The sequence below is a fragment of the Natrix helvetica genome (genome assembly GCF_964273705.1).
Source record: "Natrix helvetica genome assembly, chromosome: 1".
Classification (NCBI taxonomy): Eukaryota; Metazoa; Chordata; class Lepidosauria; order Squamata; family Natricidae; genus Natrix; species Natrix helvetica.
Window position 1 is genome coordinate 115,908,264 of NC_138548.1, and position 24,533 is coordinate 115,932,796.

General features: G+C 38.8%; 1 protein-coding gene across 1 annotated transcript in view; it reads left to right on the plus strand.

Annotated features, from left to right (window-relative positions):
* IGHMBP2 (immunoglobulin mu DNA binding protein 2) overlaps positions 1-23,820 on the plus strand; it is a 79,624-nt gene extending 55,804 nt beyond the window's left edge. The window contains exons 10-15 of the mRNA XM_081938847.1: positions 6,563-6,681; positions 10,234-10,328; positions 10,901-11,024; positions 13,435-14,247; positions 16,055-16,239; positions 21,065-23,820. Coding sequence (XP_081794973.1) covers positions 6,563-6,681; positions 10,234-10,328; positions 10,901-11,024; positions 13,435-14,247; positions 16,055-16,239; positions 21,065-21,262 — 1,534 coding nt within the window. The 3' untranslated portion in view covers positions 21,263-23,820. The remainder of the gene's footprint in view (positions 1-6,562; positions 6,682-10,233; positions 10,329-10,900; positions 11,025-13,434; positions 14,248-16,054; positions 16,240-21,064) is intronic.
* The last annotated feature ends 713 nt before the right edge of the window (positions 23,821-24,533 follow it).

Sequence of the window (24,533 nt, forward strand, 5' to 3'; positions counted from 1 at the left end):
CTGAGATGCAGGTGGCCCCGAGGTCTCCTCTATGCCTTCCCTCCTCTTCCCATTCTGCCCCGTGTCATTCAAAAGATCTTTGGGGAGAGAGCGGAGGTGATTCTGGTTGCCCCTCACTGGCCACGCAGACATTGGTTTGCAGACCTGCGGGCTATGTCGGTGGACAGTCCCTGGAGGATTCCCCAGGACAGGATAGCCCTCAACCAGGGGGCTCTGGAACATCCCGATCCCCAATGGTTCCAGTTGACCGCCTGGTGTTTGAGCAGAGTGTCCTGAGGAGGGGAAACTACTCCTCCAGGGTCATCCAAACGATCCAGGACGCATGTCGTCCATCTACTGACCGCATATACGAGTCCACCTGGCGGTCTTTCTCCACCTGGTGTATAGGTAAGACCTTGGATCCACTTGGGGCAACTATACCTAACGTCCTGGACTTCCTCCAGGACGGCTTGGATAAAGGCTTAGCCATTAACACCATCAAACGCCAATTGGCGGCCATCTCCTCGGTATTGACCTGTGGGGGTTATACTTCCCTGTCCCAGCAGCCCATGGTGCGTACATTTCTAAGGGGGGCGTCCAATCTGAAGCCACCGGCCGTGCACAGATATCCTTCCTGGGACTTGCCTAAAGCCCTGGATGCTCTGACCACTGCTCCTTTTGAACCACTGCGGGAGGTATCTCTTAGGTTCTTAACCCTGAAGGTGTCCTTCCTGGTGGCTATCACCTCTGCCAGAAGGATTTCTGAATTACAGGCGCTTTCAGTTAGTGAGGACCTGTGTGTATTCCATCAGGATCGGGTGGTATTACGGCTGGACCCCTCCTTCATCCCCAAAGTGTGCTCATGTTTTCACCGCACACAGGAGCTTGTGCTCCCCAACTTTTGCCCTAATCCTTCCCATCCCATGGAACGTAAGTGGCACACGTTAGACGTGCGGAGGGCTCTTAAGATTTATATACGCAGAACTCGACCTTTTCGCACTGTACAATCATTGTTTGTGTCCTTTCAGCCATCGTCCATGGGTAAGAAGGCCTCCTCGGTCACCATTGGCAAATGGCTGTGGGCATGTATTGCAACGGCCTACCAATTTCAATCCGTACCTGTACCAGGTCGGCTGACTGCACACTCAACTAGGAGTGCGGCTACATCAGCGGCCTGGGCAGCCCAGGAATCTTTGGCTGAAATCTGTAGGGCGGCGACTTGGGCTACCCCTTCTCCGTTTATTAAAAACTATAAGCTAGACATCTTCGCCTCTGCAGATGCAGTTTTTGGCCGCAGGGTGCTACAATCTGTTCACAGGACAAGCACTGCACAGAACCAGTTATGACCCACCCGGGACGAGAAAGAGTGGGGTTACTTTGGTGCGTCCCAGTCTGGATGCTACCTCCACCACTATGGAGAAAAGGCGTTGGTCCTTACCTGAGACGCCTCTTCTCGTAGGGTGGAGGTAGCATCCAGCCCCTCCCATAACGAACTGGTTCTATGTTATAGACATCTGTTGGGGAAGGGTGCTCTCATTGCGGATTTCTCTAACAAGTGTTGTTGGTTTTAGACGTTTTTACTGAAATAAATTGTTTTAAACTGTTATGCTGGACATTGATTTACTGATTTCCGGTTGGCGATGAAGCATCGAGTCTGACATCCTTCGTCGGAAGTGGGCCTTTGCCTAGTGACAGGGGGCGTGGTTTAATTTAACTGTCAGGCTCAGTCCTCGCAATGAGTGGATGAAGGTCAACCCAGTATGGATGCTACCTCTACCTTACGAGAAGAGTCGTCTCAAGTAAGGACCAACACCTTTTCTCAGCTAAATGAAGTAAAATGATACTTGGTTCACGGCTGTGTGAACACACTTAAGGCCAAATGTTCTCAGAGGACATCCAATCCTTTCTAAAAATTTAAAATGGAAACTGAATAAAGAGAATAGAAGAGCTAGGAAATAAAGGTGAAGCTATATTTGCATTTTTTCAGTTACAAATTTATTATCCAAAACATGTAGCTTGTGCATGTGCTTGTTAAGAAAATAATAAATTACATACAATATGTAGAAAGAGCAAGACTGAAAAAGTTTTGGAATAGGACACTTTATTTTATGTTGTAATAATCCATTTCCCCATTTATTAAAAACAGAGAATTTTCTCTGCCATGAATCAGTGTATCACTTACGATTGTGTAAATAGGGATGGGGATATGTATTTCCCTTTAAAGCTCCTAAAATATAAAGCCAGATCACAAAAGGAAAGTTTTGTTTTGTTTTTTGGGGAAAGATAGATACAATTCAGGGAACTTTTTCAGCATGGAAAGGAAATTGTATCGGAGATTTAAATCACCAAGAAAATAATTTCATTACATAATATTGATGGCCAATGAAGTGAAATATTTTCTAAAGCCCATGAAAGAAATTGTCAACTATAAAAATGAGTTGTTGCTTTGAGAGAAGGAAGATGTTTGTGTCATAAGTAGGGTCTGATGCTACTGATAGAAGGAAGCTCCATAAATTTTTGCTACCTTCACTGGACTCTGTGAAAGTCTCTTGATCCTCTTTTTAATCACCAGGTTATAAGAAAACACAAGATGGGAGATAAAAAGACTTTGGAGAACTGCTTAAATAAAGTTGTACAGAGAGGGTTCCAAGCAGTGTTATTAAATCACACAATGTGCTTGGTTTTTGCCTTACTGTGTTCAAAAGAAGCACGCACAATTGCAGTATTAAGGAAATGTATAAATAATTCTAATTTAATTGAGCATGATGTTAGGTACATTATTCTGAAATATGTGCCATCATATTCCAGAAGCACATTCTCAGCAAAATTTTGAAAAACACTTAAAACTGGCTCATTTGCATCTTTGCTTTCAGCTTTTCGAATACACAGGGAAGTGCATTATTTGTTTTTGTTACCATTTTAGTCTGTTAGTTGGTACTCTGTGAGAAATGAAAGTGAAAAATGAAAGGGCCTAATCTTGTTGCAAAGTTTTTTACAATTGTGATATCCCTTTCATGCTGTTTTTTTGTGAGCTGCCATACCTACTTATAGTAAATCCATTTAATATAAATAATATAAAAATGCTATCCATTATTAAAAAGAATTTCAGCCATGATAATTGTTGGTTTAATGTCCACATTTAGTTTGTGTTTTGGGTTGTGAAGAACACATCTTGGCGTGTAAACAATCCAAGGAAACTGTAGGCCTTGATAGTGACAAAGAGGCCAATGTCTATGTACATTCTCCACTGATTAAACCTGAAAATGTGTCCCTATGGAAACTCCTGAAGCCTGCAAGCCTGCACATACTAACCAAATAAACCATAAGTGTTGGAATTCTAAATTTTCACATATATATATATGTATGTATTTGTGTTACAACCCCTGGTATGCCCAAATATGGGAGGAAGCTCACTACTCCCTCTTTCTGTCCTTCAGCTCATCACAGAAAACCATCCAGGCAGAAAACCATATTTTTATTTTTAATGTTGCCTTTTTATATTTGTGTTGTATTTGTACACCTTTATTTATTAACCACCTTTATTTATTTATCAGCACAAATACAACACACACACACACACACACACACACACACATATATATATATATACACACATACATACATACATACATACATACGTACATACATACATTCCAATTCAAAATCCTGACACAAAATTAGATTAGCAGATTAAAAGCACCCAATGAGATGCATTTGTTTTTGTCCTGGAAAGCTATTTTCCATAACCTCATTTTGGGATACTATTTTTATTAGTTTAAAAAAAATGAAATACAGAGCTACTTAGTAGAATATGTATAAGATTCAATCAGGATTGTGCTCTAGGGCAAATCATGCATCGGTTAATTTCAACAGCTAATCTTCAGATGCTAGCATAAATTCTGATTTATATTTAATCTGCCATTAATGCAAAGGAAAAAAAAACGCCTGTCAGAACTTGACAAATGACCCTGCTCTTTGCGGTGGAAGGCTAATGAGGTGATCTTCCTTCTCTTGGAAAGTACTGTAAGCCTTTGAGTTTCTGAAAGTAATCTGCCATTAGCCAGCCCAATCTTTAGGATACTTTAAGGCTTTGTTTTGATGATTGCTGTCTCTTACCACCAAAATATAAAAACTCAGATTACTTTAAAAAGTTCACATCTCAGTAAATAGGAAATATGCTGGGAATTCAGTTTTTGCTACAGACATACAGAAATACGTTATTCTTACATGAAAAATTAATGATTCCACACTGTTAGGAACTGTTAACTTACGTTACTCTGGAGTGGAGGGTACTTTGTTATTAAAATTTTTTAAAGTTGTTTCTTTGGGTACATTGAACCCCAGAATCAAGAGAATGCAGAAAGAAAACCTGCTCTTACTGGTAACGCATTCATTTTAAGTTTTCTTGCAACCCAGCACTGTTTGCATAAATAGCCCAAACCCCTGATCATACAATATATATCTTTTTAATTCGCGTTTTTAACCAATTCTCTCTTGCATTCCTTAATAACTACTGATGGTACAGTGAGAATTGGTTTGCTATCCCAGTAGCTTTAATCTCATAAAGATTGTATCTAACTTTGGAAGGGAGAGTTATTTGACATAAAGATTCTGTTGCCATGATTTTCTCTGCGGATGGAATCATTTTAAAAGAACAAAAATGGAATTGGGAAAAAAAAGGAGTATAAGTAGAGAAGAACAAACGCATCAGTAACCTGCTGGCATTGTCTCTGTATCTTGACCAATATGTGAGAGACTAGCTCTGCATCTGAAGCCTTGCCGTAGAATAATGGATAATGCTGAAATATTTGTTTGTTTTTTAAAAAAAAATCAGTTCTGTAATTGCTTACTTCTCCATCCAGAACACAGAATTGGTCTTTGGGGAACATGCTACTAGGAACAACTTGCAAATGCAGTTTTGAACAAATTATGTCCATTAAACTTAACATTACAGTCAGAGATCTTCAAGGAAGACTGCTTCAGCGCATATTCATGCTGAGAAATCTCCACCCTTTTCGGTTGGTGGGAAGTGTGTGGTCATTTCCACTTTTAGCTTAGAACATTTTCTCATATTATGCAAACCAACAATCTCTACTGAATAGTAACTAGAGTTTAAAATAAGTTGATTTTAAGCTACAATTTCTGAAACTACTTTGGTTGAACCAATACAATTAATATTCATCACAGTTCTCGGGCAATCCAAAATTGTAACTTGGTTATTTAATACTTAAAAACTTTTAATAGCTAATAACAGGAGCAAGAACTTCTTAATTTGGAGAAGGGGTTTTATATAACTCTAGTCCTTCATGTGCATATAGAGAATGTCTTCATAACTATGGCCATATTTGTGTTATTCCTTTTTGTCTATATCAGTGATGGCGAACTTTTTCGGCACCGAGTGCCCAAACTGGAATGTGTGCATGTGCGAATGCGCACACGCACGGGCCAGAAAGTCACAGACCAGCTGGCCAGTGTGCATGTGCACGCCGGCCACCTGGTCTTCTAGTTTCCGGCACATGCGCCGGCCAGCTGATCTTCACGTGTACTGGAATCCCAGAACCCCAAAGACCAGCTGGCCAGTGTGCATGCACACACCGGCCACCTGTCTTCGGTGTTCCGGCGCATGTGAAGATCAGCATGCGTGCCAAAAGAGCAGCTGGCAATGGCACGCGTGCCCACAGTGAGGGTTCTGCGTGCCACCTCTGGCACACGTGCCATAGGTTCGCCATCCCGGATCTATATACTGGCAAGTATCAATACAAGTATCAATTGCGTTGACATTTGACAAATGAGACATAATGCCAAGGTTCAGATAATGGTGCCAGAAAGAGCTGGGCTACCTAGCTTGCAGGTTTGATGGGAATTGGGACTCCCCAGGAGTCATTGCTGGGAGTGAAGGTACACCTCTCTTACATCTTTGTATTTTCCTTTGTACCCCCCTCAATTATATCGGATCATGTGGTTTTATGATCTTATATTCTGAGTCCTTTCTTATCAATAGCTTCTGTATGTGACCAAGGTTTTAAAAATTGAATCACGTTCTCATACTTCAAATCCTATCCATCCTTGGATCTCTTAAAATTATTTTCATGTGTTTGTTCAGAGATTAGATATATAAGGAACAACTGTAGTTCTGTAATGTTGATGATTAATAAGGCCCTTCTAAGTACAAACAACATCTTTTTACGGTTGTTAGACCCACCGAGTGTATCTTTTCCTAATATCACAGCTGTCACATTACTGTCTCCAGCAATAAATCAAGGCACTCTTCTTTTGTCTCTGAGCAAAGGAAGTAGTTGTGAAAGCTTTCGTCTATAATTTTATTCTTTGCTTTCATTGAAAACAATTTTTAACAGCTCTGTTCTGTAATTTGCTTGATATATGGGTAACTAGAAGCAATGCTAACGTTAAACAGGAACACTGTATGTGCTAATTTGTGTTCCCATCAGGCTGCATGTATTGTTTCTTTCCACATAATGACTAAGAATAGGTTCTAAGGTCTCAGAGTTGCAGAGAGAGAATACAATGAGTTTACAGCTTCTTGCAAAAATAATTTGTGTAATTATTTTTAATAATTTGACAGAGACTTGCCAGGAGTGGCCCCCACAGAAGAGACCAGTATCCCATTGCTGCTTATAGATACAGCTGATTGTGGCTTATTTGAACTTGAAGTGGAAGAAGAACAATCTAGAGGAAACCAAGGTACCATCATTTACTCTGCTTCATGATTTTTGTTTCCCGAGTCGCATCTTTTTTCTTTATTTCAAAAAACTGCCTCTTCAATTTATATTACCTGTGCAGTGATTGTGTAATACCAGCTGATGCTAGCTAAAAAAGTTTCCATGTACCAGAAAAGTATGGTAAAATTTGAGTTATTGACTGTAATATTATACCCATGGTCACAGGTACCTCTCCTGTGGAAATTGTTGAATATGTCTGAAAATTTCTTGCATGTCATGCTTGAATAACGTATGTTATATCCTTGAGGCAGATGAATAGCCTGTTTAAATTAGCCATGGCTTCCAAGGCTGTTTTTAGAGTTTTGTTTCTAGGTGGGTTTTTTGTTTTTGGATGCAAATATAAGTGATAACTATGAAAGAAATATATTTTTACATACCCAAAACTCCATCCACATCACAATATACTATAGTATAACTAATGAGTCGTTATAAAACAGTGATGGCTAACCTTTTTGTCCTCGCGTGCTTAAAGCACGCGGGTGACCCCCCTCTGCATGCCCCACCCCCTGCACATGCATGCGCTCACCCTGTGCATGTGCGCAACACTCCTCGCGCCCTGTTTTGGGCCTAGCAGGCCTCCCTGAAGACTCCTGGGACCAAAAACAGGTTGCGGGGGGCTGTTGTGCGCATGCACGGGACAAGCGCATGCATGTACAGGGGGTGGTTGTGACTAGAAGTAGCAAAATCCTAAACATTATTTTGTTTCGTAAGTTTGAACTACCCCCCCCCCCCGTAGTTAAGAGTTATAGAATTTTAAATTGGGCTTCAGGTGTAGCCTGAAAAAATAGAAACCAATGTTGCAATGGAATGACTGTGCATGTACATGGGATTGAAGCAGCTTGCAAAAGTGGTATGAGGCCTTTAAAAAGAAGGAGCTGCTTTAACAATTCAGAAAGAGAACTTTCCTATGCATTCCCATGAATTAAGTGAATGAAACTCAGCCTTGGTGGAACAAAAGCTATTAAATTGGTAGAAAACATGCTCATGGGTTTTAGATGGGAATCAATTGTGGTGGGTTATCACTAATTTAGCTTTGAAATTTTATGAGAATAAAGAATGCATGCCAAAATTGAATAACAAATGGTATGCATTTTAGAAGCTGTTCATACTTACGTTTCCTCTGACATGCCACTGTTTTTCTGGCATCTATTTTTTCCCTGTTTTTTGCCACTGCCCACTGTTTTTCCTGGCATCTATTTTTTACCATATGTACATAGGGTTGCAGTACTAAATAGTCTCATGTGGGCATTGATGCATAAGTGAATGTCAAGTGGTCTGCAGATTGTGTTTCATTCCCACATTTTTAAACAGAAAAGGCTCTGAAAAGTTATAGCAATGCAGTCCGTATCTGTCTCATTAGACACATTCAAGGATACTTTTTAATATGCAGGAACATTTGATTCTCTGAACTTGAATAAGGCTGGTTATGTAAGTTTGAAATAATGTCAGATTTTTGAGCAATTCTGCAAAATAGATTGATCTGCTAGGAAAATCTTTATAACATATTGATTTCTTGCCTGTTTAAAACACAAAAGGAATCAGATCTTTTTTAGAATCATGAAACTGAATAATAAACATGAACAATATGGAAAAGTGTTTATTGTTCTTTTAACTAGAGGAAAAATAGCTGGTGATGGGGAAGAAAAAAAAATCCATGTATTTGTCTTGTTATATGAAAGAACTGGGGAGTAGGAGAGGGAGAATTTAAAATTCTCCAGTTACTGTTAAATTCCATTTTGCTTTAAAAGGGATCAGGGAAGATGGGAGTTGTAGTCTGTTACCTTCTGGATCACCACATGAAATAATTGAAAAAATAACCTTCTAGATGAGCACAGATTTCTTACCTCTACCCTAAATTCAAATACAAAGTTGGGATGACATTCTAAATAACAGGTAGGAATAGAGGCTCCCATGGCCAAGTTGAAAGCCCAGACCAATCTACTGGTCTCCAGCAAGATAACTTACATCTTGATAAGAGCTGGGCAAATTGTAAGGACAGGCGCCAGCGATGCTTGTCAATTGGCCCTGAAGCAACAGGAGAAGATATCAGCTCTCAGCCAGGAATATTGAACTGGCTTCATATCCATTCTGTTTGTGGCACAGCAGAGTTGAGAGAGCTTTCACTTTTAATTGTCTTGGCACATCTCACCCTGTCCATTGAGCAAACAAAGGCACAAACCTCTGCAGTTAATCAGAATGGTTAAAGGAGCATCAAGAAGTAAAAAGAATTTGGGAAATATCGTTTAAAAGCCATAAGTCTTAAAATCCATCTTTCTGAATAATTTTTAGTGACATATTCCAAAACAGCAATATGTCTGTGTGGTTTGTTCCATATTTAGGAGGAGGATAAGTCTTATTTTATTTTATTATTTATTTTAATTTAATTTATTAATTTATTGTATGATTATTCTCTTTTGTTCGTTTTATTGTTTTATATATGAGGTTTTTATATTTCTGTAAGCTGCCTTGAGTCGCCATGTACGAATAAGTGGCAAGACAAATTTCCTAAAATAAATAAAAATAAAATAAGTCAATGCTCAAATTTGAGTAAGACTTTCTTAGTAAATAGTGGATCTTGCTTTATGGAACCAGCTCCTTCCTTGCCCTCCTTGGATTTTAGAAAGCCTATCAGGATGATTTTACATGAAAAGGCCTTTGCACTCTGGAGTTTCTGGCACATATTTATTTTATTTAACTTTACGATGTTTCCTTACTATAATTTCAGTTTGGTTTTCCTATCTAAGGAAATGCTCGTTTGGTATTAGTTTGCTAAGGTGCATTTCCCAGACTTAAGTATACTGAGGCAGTTTATAAATACTGCAAATAACTAAAGCAGCTTTTAAAAATGCTTTCTTGTTTACAATATACAGTGTCAGGTTTCCAAAAGATGCCCTATATCAGGGGTGTCCAAACTTGGGAACTTTAAGACTTGTGGACTTCAACTCCCAGAATTCTGGGAGTTGAAGTCCACAAGTCTTAAAGTTCCCAAGTTTGGATACCCCTGCCCTATGTCCATTCATAAAGTTGCCATACAGTATATGACACATGTGAATGAGGACCATATTAAGTTTTAGTGTGTAATGCACCCTTGTTAATTGTGCTGAGGAACAGTTGTGGACAGCTTTTCTCATGTGGTGACCAGCAAGAGCTTGGTGAATGAATAAATGGAACAAAAGAATGTTTCTTCATATGCCCAACCACAGATCATCATCTAAATCAACAACATAAATCCTTAGCAAGATGACCTATGGCATAACTGCTGTATAAGGAAAATGGCAATTCTTAAGCAGTGGGAAACCCACATAATGGGAAAACCTTTATTTTCTTTTAGCTTCCTGTAATCTTTAAATTCTTACCAAATAAATCTGTGCTTATATACTAGAGGATTATACACTCAGTGCTGGTTTTTCTTTTAGTTAGCATATGAAGTGAAGTTTACAGATCGGTTTAGTTTTCTAATTGAATCTGCCTGCCTGCTTCTTCAACCTTAAAGCTGCTTGTTCCTTGTTCCCAGGTGAGGTACAGCTTACTGGTTTGCATATAGATGCTTTGATAGAAGCTGGTGTGAAAGCCAAAGATGTAGCTGTCATTGCTCCTTACAATCTTCAGGTTAGTGCATCCACTGCCATATACTAAGAAACATGCCATGTTGAATAAAAATTGAAAACTTCAGTTCAAAACGATAGAAGGAAATACGCTAGCATTGATGGTGTTATCTAGTTTGGTAATGAAATGTCTGAAACAAAATCACCAAACTCAGAGAGCACCAGCGATCCCAACAGTAAGTACAAAAGAAAATGAAACTGATTTGAATCTTCAGGGGCCTAAATTACTCTCACTAAGGATAAATTCAGTGAGGTAGAGGCAGAATTTTATTCTATTTTCTTGATCTATGTGGATTTACGTGCTCTGTGTGCTGTTTGGTGTAGACCTAACAACTGCTTCCAGCATCTGCTGGTCTACAGTAAATTAGGAAGATCCCCATTCCTTCCTCTAGGCTATAGGTCCTACTTCACCAGTTCAGAAATAGTAGAATGAACATCAGATGTAACTTTTTGTTCCTTTTTCTAGGCAGCAATCTACCTTCTCAGAGATAAGATGCTTAATTTCTCTTGGAAGGAGAGGACTTTTTCAGTAAGATGGCATTCATTTCCTGTGCCAATAAGTGCTTTGTTTTCCAGGTGGACATGCTAAGAAAACATCTGTATCAGAAGTATCCAGAGCTGGAGATTAAATCAGTGGATGGCTTCCAAGGAAGAGAAAAGGAGGCAGTTGTTCTTTCTTTTGTAAGATCCAATAGAAAAGGTAAATCGGCCATAATCTACAGCCATGCAGAAAAACAGCAAGGCATTTATAAGAAGCACTGATGCTACTGCATGTTTATGTGGTTGTGGCTGATTCATGGTTCTGACTGGGGAATTAAAAAGAACATTACAATATTCTATATAATTCTTTTCAAAAAGAGACCAGAATAGCGAATAGTAAGAAAATGATAAAGTAATTGAGTCAACCTTTTTGATAATTATGGTGACTGCTGTTCAGTTTAAAAATCTGTCTTGCAGCCACATGAATCATAACTATTCAGATTACTGTGAATGTAACTCAAAAGACATTTCTAAAGTCTGTAAATATTTTTCTTCTTTCCCATTATAATAATGGGGTATGATATGGAGAGGGATTTCTTCTCTGCTTCATATAGTTGCTGGAGAGAAAAATTGCCTCCCTTTTTAAAATAGATAAGCAAATTGTGGTTCATTGTTGACTTCCGATATGGTTTTGACACTTGGTAATTACTTCCCAGGTTAGGCTTCTCGAGTACAAATTGGTGACTCACATATTTTAATGTGCCCTTTAATGTTTATTTTTCCATTTGTCTTCTGCCTAGCTCCTTATATGGGACTCAACCCCATCGGTTAAGTAGCTGAGTTGACTCATCTTGGCATTTGCTATCTGTTATTATAAAATAAAATAAAAAACCCTGGAGATCAGAAATAACTTCTAGAAAAGGCTTTGTCATTTCTAGCTATTTATTCAATTTTGGATGCTGCTTTTTAAAAAAAAGATTATGCTAAATATTTTTCTGACCTTTATCAGACTTGTTAATAATTAGAAATGAGTAAAACGCATTTGCAATACTTCAAAAAATCTTCCTTGTTAGGGATGTAACCCTAGGCTTGGCTTGGCAATGTATATAAGCTATGATTACTTTACTGTTACTTTAAATGTTAGAGAGATGTAATTGGCTTGTTATCTCAAGCAGCTATAAGAGGGAACCAGAATGGCTGTTAGCTCTCTGTTTTGTTAGATGCTGATCATGGATACTGTTGATACTGCTCGTGACTTACTGAGTCTTGCTACTATTAGCTACTTTGTGGGTTAAACTGAGAATATTAATAGCTGAATGACTGAACTGTGTATGACTTGGACTGTTAACCGGACTCTGAATACTTCTATATTTCTACATAGTAAACTACTATATTTTTATACTATTCAGTGTCTCTGTATGCTGGTTTGTGCGTGTTCTTCCATATCACTCTCATTACGCTTCTCTGCATACTTGCTCTTCTAACGGGGAGCTTAATTACTTAACATTCCTCATTTTAAATTCTGCTTGTCAGTTAGAGCTCCAGTTTCAGAGCAGTTCTATTGTGGACAAAAACTTTATAAAGTTTATTTAATCAACATGAACAATCCATATGCTTTCCCTCCCCATTGTGAAACAAAATGAACACTTGAACATCTTTCAGAAGTCATATCAAGTACTAAAAATTCTTATTTTTCTAGCTCCTGGCTGTTTATTGAATTTTGCTTTCTTTATTTAAAAGTAAAATGGGTTGAAACTGGATTTCTCAGAAAATATATTAAAATAACGTATCCAAAGCTTCAGGGTTCCTTGGGCCTTCCACGCTAGATTATTGACTAAAGATGAGCCTTTCTGGAAATTAATGACCTTATAAGTAAATTTCAAGCAGATTGTACTGAAATGAACACAAGCCTGAATTTAAGCATTTCTCCTCTCCCTTACTTCTACTTTTCAAAAAACTAGGGAAGGCCTTCTGAGATCCTTCAAACCCCTCTTTTTCTTCTGTAGGCTGAGATACCTGTAGCATGATGATTGCCTAGGCTGATGTTTTTCCTTCTGTCCATAAGGTCATTTCCACATAGCATTGGCCTATAAGACAAGTTATCACTCTGTCAAAATGGTGTCCATAAACACTGTCGTGCATCTGAGCTTTGTCATACACTGGATTGGGTGTGGTTTTGGGTGATTATGAGTCTTGGATACATATGTTTTCTACTTTGAAGTTGTCAACGTGAGCATTCAGTTTGAAATTCGGCACCGGCAATGACACTCCCACCTCAGTTTTCATAGTTTTACGGTAATGAGAATAAGGAAGCTATAGCATGCCTGTTGAAATCTCAATGGGATCTGCCTATGCAGATCCTTGGTGCTGAAAATGTGTTTGGATTTGTTTGTAAATAAATAAACGTGTGCCTGCGCTCTGTTCATGTGTTCAATCCATTTTGGAAACATCATTCTTGGGCAATAGTTTAGATAATTATAGAAAGAAGCAATCTACTTCAGTGAATCCCATGGAGTTCAGTCTAACTTGCTTCTGAGGAAATATGTTTTCAATAAAACTGCCTCCATTATAATTACTTTACATGGTCTGCAAAGCTCTGCCTCCTGACTTACTCTTTTTATGATGTCTAGGTGAAGTGGGATTCCTTGCCGAAGACAGGAGAATAAATGTTGCAATTACCCGGGCCCGACGTCATGTGGCTGTAATCTGTGACTCTCGCACCGTTAGCAACCATACTTTTCTTAAACGGCTGGTGGAGTATATGAGCACCCACGGAGAAGTGCGCACAGCCTTTGAATACCTGGATGATATTGTACCCGGAAACTACACTCCCAAGAGTCCCCGTGACCAGGAAAAGAGACTTAAATGCAGCATTGATCCACTCCCAAAGACTCTTGGAGACAAACCAAAAAGAAGACCTACCCAAAAGCCTAGAGAGAGGCTAACAGAATGTTCCCTGGAAAGCAGGGGCAAAGTCACAACATCAGAAACCAAAGAGAATGAAAACTCATTTAAACATAAAGCAAGAATACTGGAGTTTCTGGATAGTGGAGAGGTCCAACTGGATTTCCCTTCCTCTTTAAATGCTCACGATAGAATGCTTATCCATCAGTTGGCTGAAGAATACGGGCTGCAGCATGTGAGCACAGGAGAAGGCAGCGCACGACACATAAGTATTTGTAGGAGAGATTCTCCCGCAGAATTATCTTTGGGAGATCATGTGGTTTGTCAACCTGAATTAATTAAGGACTGTCCAAAAGAAGTAGATGCAGGCGGTGAAGAGAGGGAGAGGGGTGCTGGCCCAGGGGCCACAGATCTAAAAACGTTGCATGTGGAACGGATGGAAAGAGAGAGAGCGAAGAAAGAAGAGAGAGTGAAACAAAGCCGAGAATCCAATGTAAATCTTCAGGAAATAATTGGGAAGAAAGAAAAAAACGTTGGAGGTAAAGAATCCATTTTTAAAAGTTTAAAAGATACTAAAAACCCCTGACCCTAACCTCTCTCATTCTTTTTTAATCCGCTATTTATTCCATTTTTCGTTGCAATCCCTACATAGATTCTCTCCTGACCAAAGGTTGTTTGAGGAGCTTTGGGGAAATTTTAAACCAAAATGACGCCAACAGAATTCTCTGCTTTAAATATCCAGCCTTCTGTGCTGACGGAAGGAGTTGCTAGAAGCGGGCTTACTTCTAAAACACAACTACCTTTGAGAGCAACCACTAATTTTAGATCTAGGAAACACAAGTGCATTTTCCACAAAGAGACTTCTTTTGAAAATGTCAGACAAATATTTGTCTTGACTTTTGGAAATATGTGGATTTCCCCCAAAATCAGTATCTCTGAAATTATCAGAACAGATTACCCAGGGCACGACATGGGCTTGCTTTGGGCAGTTGGATTATTGCTTAGAACATTTTGAGGAGACAAAAATGTTCTAAGATCCTTAGCTGACACCAAGCTGAGCCAGACCACATAAATATTCTCTAACATACCCTAGTTGTCTTTCTCGGCTCTTTATCGTTCACAAAGAGGCTATACATGAGCTTGCCAATAAAATGAAAACATGGTATCAATAGAAAAGAAGAACTCCCTTTGCTTTGTTAGGAAGGAGTGTGTGCGCAAGCACTGGAGTATTTGCACATACTCTACATGTACCCATTTTCCTTGATTGATACTTTGGGGGAAAATGAAACCACTGAATATGTGCATAGATACCTTCTGCAATTCACATCCTCCCAGATTTCTAAAGAGGAAGAAAATCCCCTCTGGTGCATGGATAAGACTGCTATAAAATACAGAGGCAATTGGAATTCTTGGGCTTGGGAACAAACCTGTATCCAGGCAGTGCCTTTGATTTTGATCTAAAATCAAGAGTGTGGCCCCTAATTTTTGAATTGGTAATGTTTTCTGGAGCAGCCTACTCAAACCATGACACCCTCCAGGTTTATGGCTTTCTACTGTCAGCAGTCTTAACCCTAATCCCTTTTCCTGCAGCTTCAAAGATAGTTCGGTTTGTCTTCATATACACAAGACAATGGGTTGTCTCCCTTAAGAGCACCAGACACAGCCCATATCAGATTGAGCTATGAGCAATCTGGCACCCGAGGAGAAGAAAGGTGCTTTTGTTTTTAACTGTGTTTTCTGGATTGCGGTGAGCCACCTAGAGACATTGTCTGACAATAGGCAGCCATGTTAGTCCTATAAACAAACAAATAAATAAATCTCATTATTGCCACTCCATTATCATGCTTTGCCTACTCTTATTTGTCTACTTTATCTTACTGATTCCTTCTGAAGGAGAAGTTGGTGCTATCTGTTGGCCATCTGGTCGCACAGGGCCAGCATGCTGCCGGTGCCTTTTCAAGAGGCAACTGGGCTTTCTGGTTTTTCTTTGAAGACATTTCACTTCTCATCCAAGAAGCTTCTTCCACTCTGACTGGGTGGTGGGGAATGGAAGGATTTCTAGAAAAATGTAAAACGCAAGTCCTTGGTTCCTGTGGTCTGCAATTTTTCTGGAAATCCTTCCATTCCCCACCATCCAGTCAGAGCGGAAGAAGCTTCTTGGTTGAGAAGTGAAACATCCTCAAAGAAAAACCAGAAAGCCCAGTGGCCTCTTGAAAAAAGCACTTTTGGGAAAATCATCAAACTCTTGATCAACACAGCTGTGCCTCTTTATGTCAACAACAAAGTGTTGTGTGCAATCTTTTTGTCACTGCTCCCTAATTATTTTATGCCCTTATGCTGATTTAGGAAAGGCATCCAGTAAATCCAAAAAGGAAATTGCAGCTGAGGAAGATTTTGATGCTATGATCTCTGCGGCAATGAAAGCAGACAACACTTGTGGTTTCTCCAAATGCAAAGCCAGCGTAACAACCCTGGGACAGCTCTGCCAGCATTGCAACAGACGCTACTGCCTCAGCCACCATATCCCAGAGGTATGGTTTGGTCTCTCCCCTCAGGCCCACCCATTTTCTTGCCTCTCCAAGCCAGGTTTTCAGAGCCAACGTAATTTTCAGGTGAAATTGAGGTGCCATTTTTAAAGTATTTAGTGTAGTTGACTTTTGAAGGAACCTCATCATAATAAAGGCTGTTCAATAGAACTTAGACTTATATACCGCTTTACAGTGCTTTACAGCCCTCCCTAAGCTGTTTACAGAGTCAGCCTTTTGCCCCCAACAATCTGAGTCTTCATTTTACCCACCTCGGAAGGATGGATGACTGAGTCAACCTTGAGCCTGGTGAAATTTGAACTGCCAAATTGCAGGCAGCCGGCAGTCAGCAGAAGTAGCTCGCAGGGCTGCATTCTAATCACAGTGCCACCATGGCTCAGACTATAGGCAAATCCAGTGGAGGGTAACTTTCCCCCATTAATCTTAACTTGTCATTTAATATATACATTGGCATATACACGCAGGCAAATACATGTACTTGTGAACAGAAATCTATCTTTAGAAAGGTAGAGATGGGAGTTCGGCCTTATAAAAGTAATGTAGCATAATAAACACACAGGGCATAAGTCACCAAAGAATTGAAGCTATAGTTGCCTCCAGTTTAATTTCCCAGTGACTGGAAATGTGTCCCCTGCTGTGCAATCAGGAGGAAAAATGTTGGTCTGCAAGGTTGTTTTTGCTCGTGGTCTTTAGGTTTTAAAAATGAAGTGGGTTTTTTTTTTTAATTTCTCCTCTTGGTATTTTAATGGAGTTATTTTTTATGGGGATCTGTACTTTTGAAACATCTTTTTATCTCTTTCTAATATAAAGAATGATTTTATTTCCTTTTAAAGTGCACAACATTCTTTTTCATTTGCCTTCATTCTTTAAGTTTATATATATACACCTGTACACCTACTACCCTCTCTCTTGATTCTTCAAAATGAATAAGATGAAAAGAATGTGCATCCTTCAATGGAACAACCATTCTAGGCCATTAAAAGGCACCTAATCTTGTGGAGCAAGATATCTGTTTTTAATGCTGAAATAATGGGATTTTTCTGTATCCTTTTCACATCAAGCTTCTGAGTCATTCTCTCTTTACCCTCAAATCACCTCCTTATTTTAAACTCCCATTCACATTCATTCCCAATAGCCAGATACTTGAAGGAGTCTAATGCTTTGCATCTCCTCAGAAGGAGACCTTAATGCCCTTTGTATCCATTCAAGGAATAGCCATGAGTCTTATATAATGTGGAAATGTTTACTTGTCCAACTCTGTCAGGTCTATGCAGGTGTTCTACCAATGCAGCATTTTAAATCCTGTCTAACAGGAGTACATTAACACAGATTACCAACTAGGAATGTTTTCAGATATCTTCAATTGGGCCTGATTTATTTGAAATAACTGATCATAGGTTTTTTTAATCTCATGGGGGAAATGTTGTATCTAGTTACTAGAACATTTTGATCCAAAAGATAAGTATATACAGAAAAAAGTCTGCAAAGTTTAGGTCCTCACCAAAACTTAAAAACAGGCCAAGAAGAATGATTTTTATGGACCAACTATATTTCTGCTAGAACAACTATGAATCTTAAAGCAAGCTTCAGTCAAGAACAAATTGAACTGTGCAATTCATGAATAAAAATATTGGCCTGCAGAGAAACATCCTAAATGTTTGGATGGGGAGAAGTTTGGATTAAAAGATGCACTGTTTATTGAGTGCTTTGTTGACAGACAACTAAATGAAAGACATTGCTGTAAGCTAAAATAATAGCAACAATTCCTAAGTAATGGATATCTTACCACCTTCCTATATGTGAACAGTTTCATTGCTTTCATTCATCCCCTATAGCAAGGGTGTAAAACACAAGGCCCGGAGGCCAGATCTGGCCCAAGTGGTGCTTAGATCTGGCCCGCGGGGCCACCCTGCAAACAGTGAAGGACTGGTCTGCGATGCCTCTGCCAGTGAAAATGGAGCTCAGGAGGGGCGCATGTGTTTTCCCTGGCAGAGGGTTGCAGAAGGCAGTCGCAGCCAAAAACAGAGCTCGGGAGTCCATTTTCACTGACACAGCACTCAGGCCACCACAGGAGTCCCCGACATGAGTGACATTGAGCTGGCCATGCCCATGTTACCATGCCCGAGGTCAAACACAACCCTGATGCGCTTCTCGAAGAAATCAGTTTCACACCCTTGCCCTATAGTCAATCAAGGCACAGAGTCAGATGAAGTAGCCTTTCCTATTTGGTTCCCTTCATATATGCTGGACCAAGTTCACAGTCATCTTCTCAGGTCTTAAATATTACCAGTTTTAACAATTGGTGTTTTAGTATCATTTTATGGTGGGTATGTGGGAGGGTATTTCAAGATTTTGTTAACTGCCTCACATATTCAAGTGATCAGAAAGATGAAATAGAATTCAAATTACTCAATCCAGTTGGCACCATGGAGATAGCTGACATAGTATTTCTGTCTCTTCACTGATACTCCCACGGCTATTCTCATAGTTCCAGTGACTAGAAAAAGCCCACATTCATACGCAGAAAAAAATCTTTCGTCTTTCAATCAGCGTGGTAGCTGCTTTCATTTAAAGGAGTATGAACTGTCTATAAAGTGAGATTCACAATATTGCTGAATGTTACATAGATCAGAGTTCTTTAAAAAATCTAATGTTTTGTAAATTGTAAAATTTAATAACAAGAACAATATATTTTGATTGGCACTTTACCAGTTTCAGGTGCAAGAAATCAGGGGCTAAGATGCTTTCAAAAGCATTACAAGTTTTTTTACATGCTACCTATATACAAGAATCTGATCCATTAATGGTCAGCGCAAATTGGCACCAGATAAGACTTCAAGAGGGGCTGGAGTTAGATCTCTTTCGGGGGCATAAGGACTCCAGACTGATGATGTGTTTGACACACACACACAAACATGGGCTCAGCCTGGTCATCTCCTACATCCTACAGCCAGTTTAGTATCAACATTTTCTAGTCTCAGTACGTATCATATTATACTTTCCATATATCTTGTAAGTTGACAGAAGACTTATTATCATTTATAAAACAAATATAATTCATCCAGATTCTGAAGAATTATGTTTACTATAGCTCATATGAACTTTATCTTAAAGCTAAGCTTACAGCTTAGTGCTGCTGACCAGGTCTGACTTTAGGAAGAAAGCCCTTAGAAATATGTAGCCACAAAAGACCAATTCCTTTTTTTACTATAATATTATTGCTAATTTTAAAAGCAGTAGAACAGGATCCTTGATATAAGCTAGCTTTTAAAAACATATTCATATTGCTTAGTTCAATCATTTTTGTCTCACATCCTGAATTTGAATAGTTCTCATTTGAGAAAAGAAGGAAGATTTTATCTTTTTAGAATTTAAGTCATGGAAAAATTCATATGGGCCAGCCCAAATGCTTGATCAATTAAGACAGAACTAATAAATGTGAACATTTTAAGTGTATGCTTGGGTTTGGTCCAGGACAATCACAGTTTAATTTCTGTATTTGCTTCAAATCTTTTACCAGATTGTTTTATACTTTCTTGTTGCCCTCTAAATCTAGATGTTATATGCTTATTAAATTAAAGCTTTTTAAAGATATAATATAATTACCTGAGTTGATCCACCTTACAATCTTATTTTTCAGAAATTCTGTCTGATTCCATCATCACTTACTACTAATAAAACAGACTTCTATCAAAGCCTTTTCAGTCTTTATTATAACCTTTATTTTAGTAAAGTGCTTAACTTTTCCCTCTAGGCATTTTCTGCTCATATTTTCCTCATAATTTAAGAATTACTGTGTGCTCAATCTCTCCCCAGATATAAATTATTATCCACTTTGTTTCAAACATACTTTTATTTATTCATTCAGTTCATGCAATGTATATTAGCTGCCCAACTCGCAAATTGTGATTCTGGGTGGCTAACATAAAATGAAAAGAGACAAACAACAGCAACAAATATTAAAACTGCATCTGAAGCCCCACATAGTTATTTTCTTAACCATTACAAGACAGGCTCAACCAACAATCTAACTAGGTTTTCAAGGCCTTACCAAATTGGGTGGTTTGAATCTCAGGGAGTTGCTCTTCCAGATGTCAGGCCCTATGACAAACAAGGGCCCACAAGAAAGCCATAGAGGGTATCTGAAGTATGTCCATTCTGGTTGGGTCTCAGATCAGAAGCAATAGTACCCTCAGAAGCCTATGATGAACCAGTGCAGCTTGCAAAATACCATAATGGTACATATCCTATAAGCCCTAAATTTTTTCTGGGCTTCTTCAAGCAATTTTCTCTCTAGGTATTGGCCAGGGTGAAGCCTGTCTGCTTCAGTTAGGTAAGTGGCATTTTGGACCTGCTAGCTGCTCATTGGGTTTTGCCAATTTGATGGCAAATCGACTTCTAGAAATATCTGTTGTTGTGTTTGTACAGCTGTGTTGCAGTTGATTTTCTTCCAATACTCTTCAGAAGCATCTCTCTTTATAATGTTGGAGTTTGGAGAATAATGATGCAGTTGTATTTTATCAGTCCAAGAAACAAAGTTGCCCAGAAGATGGAAAAGAGATTTCCCATCCACTTGTAGTGTTTAAAAAGAAAATACTCAAGCTGTCTGAAAAGAGGAATTGATTTCACTTTAGTTTCTACCGAAATGATTGCTTTTGGAATTAAAAGAACTGTCAGTAAACAAGTAAACTACTTGTACAGTTGTGTAAAGTTTAGGGCAGATGTATGAAGTAGTGTAAGCTCTCATTTTTCTTTTACTAATGCTTTTTCCTACTGGAGTATCTTGAGCTTCTGCCTTTATTTCCCGCAGGTTCACGGATGTGGGGAAAAAGCCAAAGCAAATGCCCGGCAGAGAATCAGCAAGGAAGGGATTCTCTATCCTGGGAGTGGGGTGAAGGACAAGTCCTTGGATCCTACCAAGAGAGCTCACCTCCAGAGACGCTTGGACCAGAAACTCAGCGAACTGTCCAAACAGCGAAAGAGCAAAAGGAAAGATAGAGAGAAATAAGAGGATGTGTGGCTTTGGGAAGGAATTAAAGCCAACAAGCTGCCCTTTAAAGCTTGTTCAACTTTGCAGGGGAAAAAAATAACCAAATAAAAAATTTGAGCACTTGGGCTCCTTTTTTTTCTGTATAACCAGAACGTGCTTTTGAATGTCACGGTCCTCAGAGGACCCAGCACTGCTTAAAGCTGCATACTGAAAACCTTACCTGCAGATTTTGAAAAATGTTCTGAGTGCACCTGAGTGCTGTAAAATGTGTTTCTACCTCTCACATCAAGGTTATTAAACCCTGTTGATTAGGGGAGAAAAGCAGGCTGCTTTGGCTTTCAATAATTACTTTTGCTGGCAGTGTAATCAAATATACAGTGAATAGTTAAATAGGAAGCTACGCAATCAAGGGATGTTTCGTTAAGAGCCTGAATCAGTGAATGAAAGAAACCTAGGGATGCAATGTATTTGTGAAAGTGATAGGAAGGGAAAGGATGTTGTAGATCTGGATGAAAGTGAACTGATATTGTGGAGTAGAGCTCATAAATGAATATATGTGAGAAAGTGAAGCTGTAGATTTAATTACGAAAAAGCTATGTTGGTATGATCTACAACAGGGGTGTCACACTGAAGGCCCACAGGCTGGATCCGGGTCTGCAGGGTGCTTACGTAGATCTGGCCCACGGGGCCACCCTGGAAACAATGAAGGGCCAGCCCATGGTGCCTCTGCCAGCTCTCCTGGGCTCCATTTTCACTGGCAGAGGCTGCTGCAGGATGTCAAGCTGCCACGCACACCCTGCCCACACACACACCCCAGCCACACCCACTCAGGTCAAACATAATCTTGATGTGACCCTCAATGAAATTGAGTTTGACACCCTTGATCTAGAACATTGGTGCATATGCAAGAAGAAATTAATAGTTTGATCATAATTTCATGATACTCTCCATCAATGCTTATATTGGAAGAACCAAGGTTAAGCCTGGGGGAAAACGTGTGACCTAAATCAATCTGAGAAAGTGCAGAAAAAATTAGCCTGATAATCGATAGGAATGGATGGGTGAGAAAAAGATGAAAGAGTGTGATAAAAGTTAGAAGGGGTACTTGGGGACTCAAAAATGAGTGGCAACTGTTTACTTAGAGAAACTTGTGCTTTAAATGGTATGTATTTTAATATGTATTTTTCTGTAGGCATTGAAAAGCAATTAATCCTTTTGGATGGTGATTTTGATTCTGATAAAAGATTGAGAGGTTTTGTGAAGTATACAAAGATAATAGAAGCTTCTGACTGCAAGACAGACTATAATAATGTCATGAGTTGATCTTGGGGAGTACGAGAAAATGCAAATAGGAAAAAAAAGAAAATAAATGCACGGAAGTAGAATGGGTAAGGGAAAAGTAGAAATCCTGAATGAATTATTTGTACATTAATTACTCTTTCAAAAGAATTAATAGAAAGTAGACACAAGCAAGGGGATATGGACGTTATTTGGAAAAGAATAACCAATATAAAGTTACAAATGCTACAGAAATATATGCAGTCACACTAATGAGTATTAAAAAGGATGCTTGGATCATAATGAATGGGTGTGAACAAAACATTGCATATAAGAGAATGATTATTGCAAAAATGGGAATGAACAATGTATGTTTTATGAAGTGTACAGACACAAGAGTAATACCAAAGAATATGAAACCAAGGGCTGAATTAAAGTAGAGGCAAAGAAAATGCAGAAGGATTTTCACTGAAATAAAACTTTGTTTTAGAAATAGGTGAAAAACTGAGCAAGAAGCATCCAGCAGTGAATGAATTAACCAACAGTAGAGAATATGTGTAGCTCCAGGTTGAACTGTGGAGTCCTTGGTGCTCTCAGAGGTTGGTTGGTTGCTTGCAGATATTTTAGTTACCAAACTGAATGAATTAAAAATGAAAATGAGGAACTGAATTGGAATATACCTAAAGGGAGGAAATATTGAAGTAGGGTTATGGAGATTTATATAGTGAAGAGTGGAATTAAAATGAACGTTAGAGGGAAGGGGAAGGGAAAAGAGAAATGGGCTATAAATGCAGATGGAATTACTGGAGAGTTTAAAATATGGATGTAGCTTTATTATGGAGTGTCTGTGACTTCCTTAATATGATTCTTTGAAAAGTGCTAAAAATGCAAAAAAGTTTTAGTTTATAAAGTGTCAGTAAAACGTGTTTGGCAGATTATTGACTGAAAATAAATGGTTCAATGCTGAGCAGGGAGTAAGACAAGGATTGTGATGTCCTACTGTTTGTTTATATGTATTTATGGATAAATGTATAAGGAAGACTTGTACTATTAGAGGCATATTGTTTGGGAATGTAAATGTGCATTTTTGTTTGTCAAAGGATAAGAAGTAAAATAATGTGAGGTTAATATCAGATATTAACCATATCAGATGGTTAATATTATGTCAGATATGATGCAGTAAGGAGTATGAAAATTAATGCAATGAAGATGAATGTACAGTAGTATTTATTTTTAAAAGGTATGAACAATAGCAAGTTAAACATAAATGATAAAAATATCTTTGCCAGATAACTGGATTTGTGTGCCCTGATAATTTTCTACAGATGGAAAAATGGCTGGATGTGCAAATGTTAATAGAAGAGGAGGAATGAATGAATGTTTTTTGAAAGAAGCAAAAATGGCTGCGTCTTAAGAAGTTGCTTCTGCCCACATTGCTATATGGAGGCGAAGTTGTGTATGTCAGGCAAAGCACAGCGGTAAGCTGCGTGCAATTGAAATACGGTACTTTAATGGTGTGTATAGCAAAGCCAGAACCAGAACTCAATCCTGAGAGAGGGATAAATTCTTGTAGATTGAATGCAAAAGTGAGTGACAATATGAAATAGATTGAAAGTGATTGGTTATGTGAATAAATGAATGAAAGTAAATGAGGGATTGAGGACTGAAACACAAAACAAATATATGATGGAAAATTAATGAGTGACTGAAAACCTTGGGATTGAATGAAATTAATGAGAATCCGAGAAAACAGAAGTGAGACATTTAAAGAACAACACCCCCTTCTCTCTCTCTCTCTCTCTCTCTCTCTCTCTCTCTCTCTCTCTCTCTCTCTCCCTCCCTCCCTCCCTCCCTCCCTCCCTCCCTCCCTCCCTCCCTCCTCTCTCTTTCTTTGTCTTCTACTTACTATTCTTTTTTAGGCTTTACATAATGTTGCTTATTCCCAAAAGGGGTAGTTTGATCCTTATGGTCAGATGGATGGATGACTTCCATAATACAAGCATACATTCAG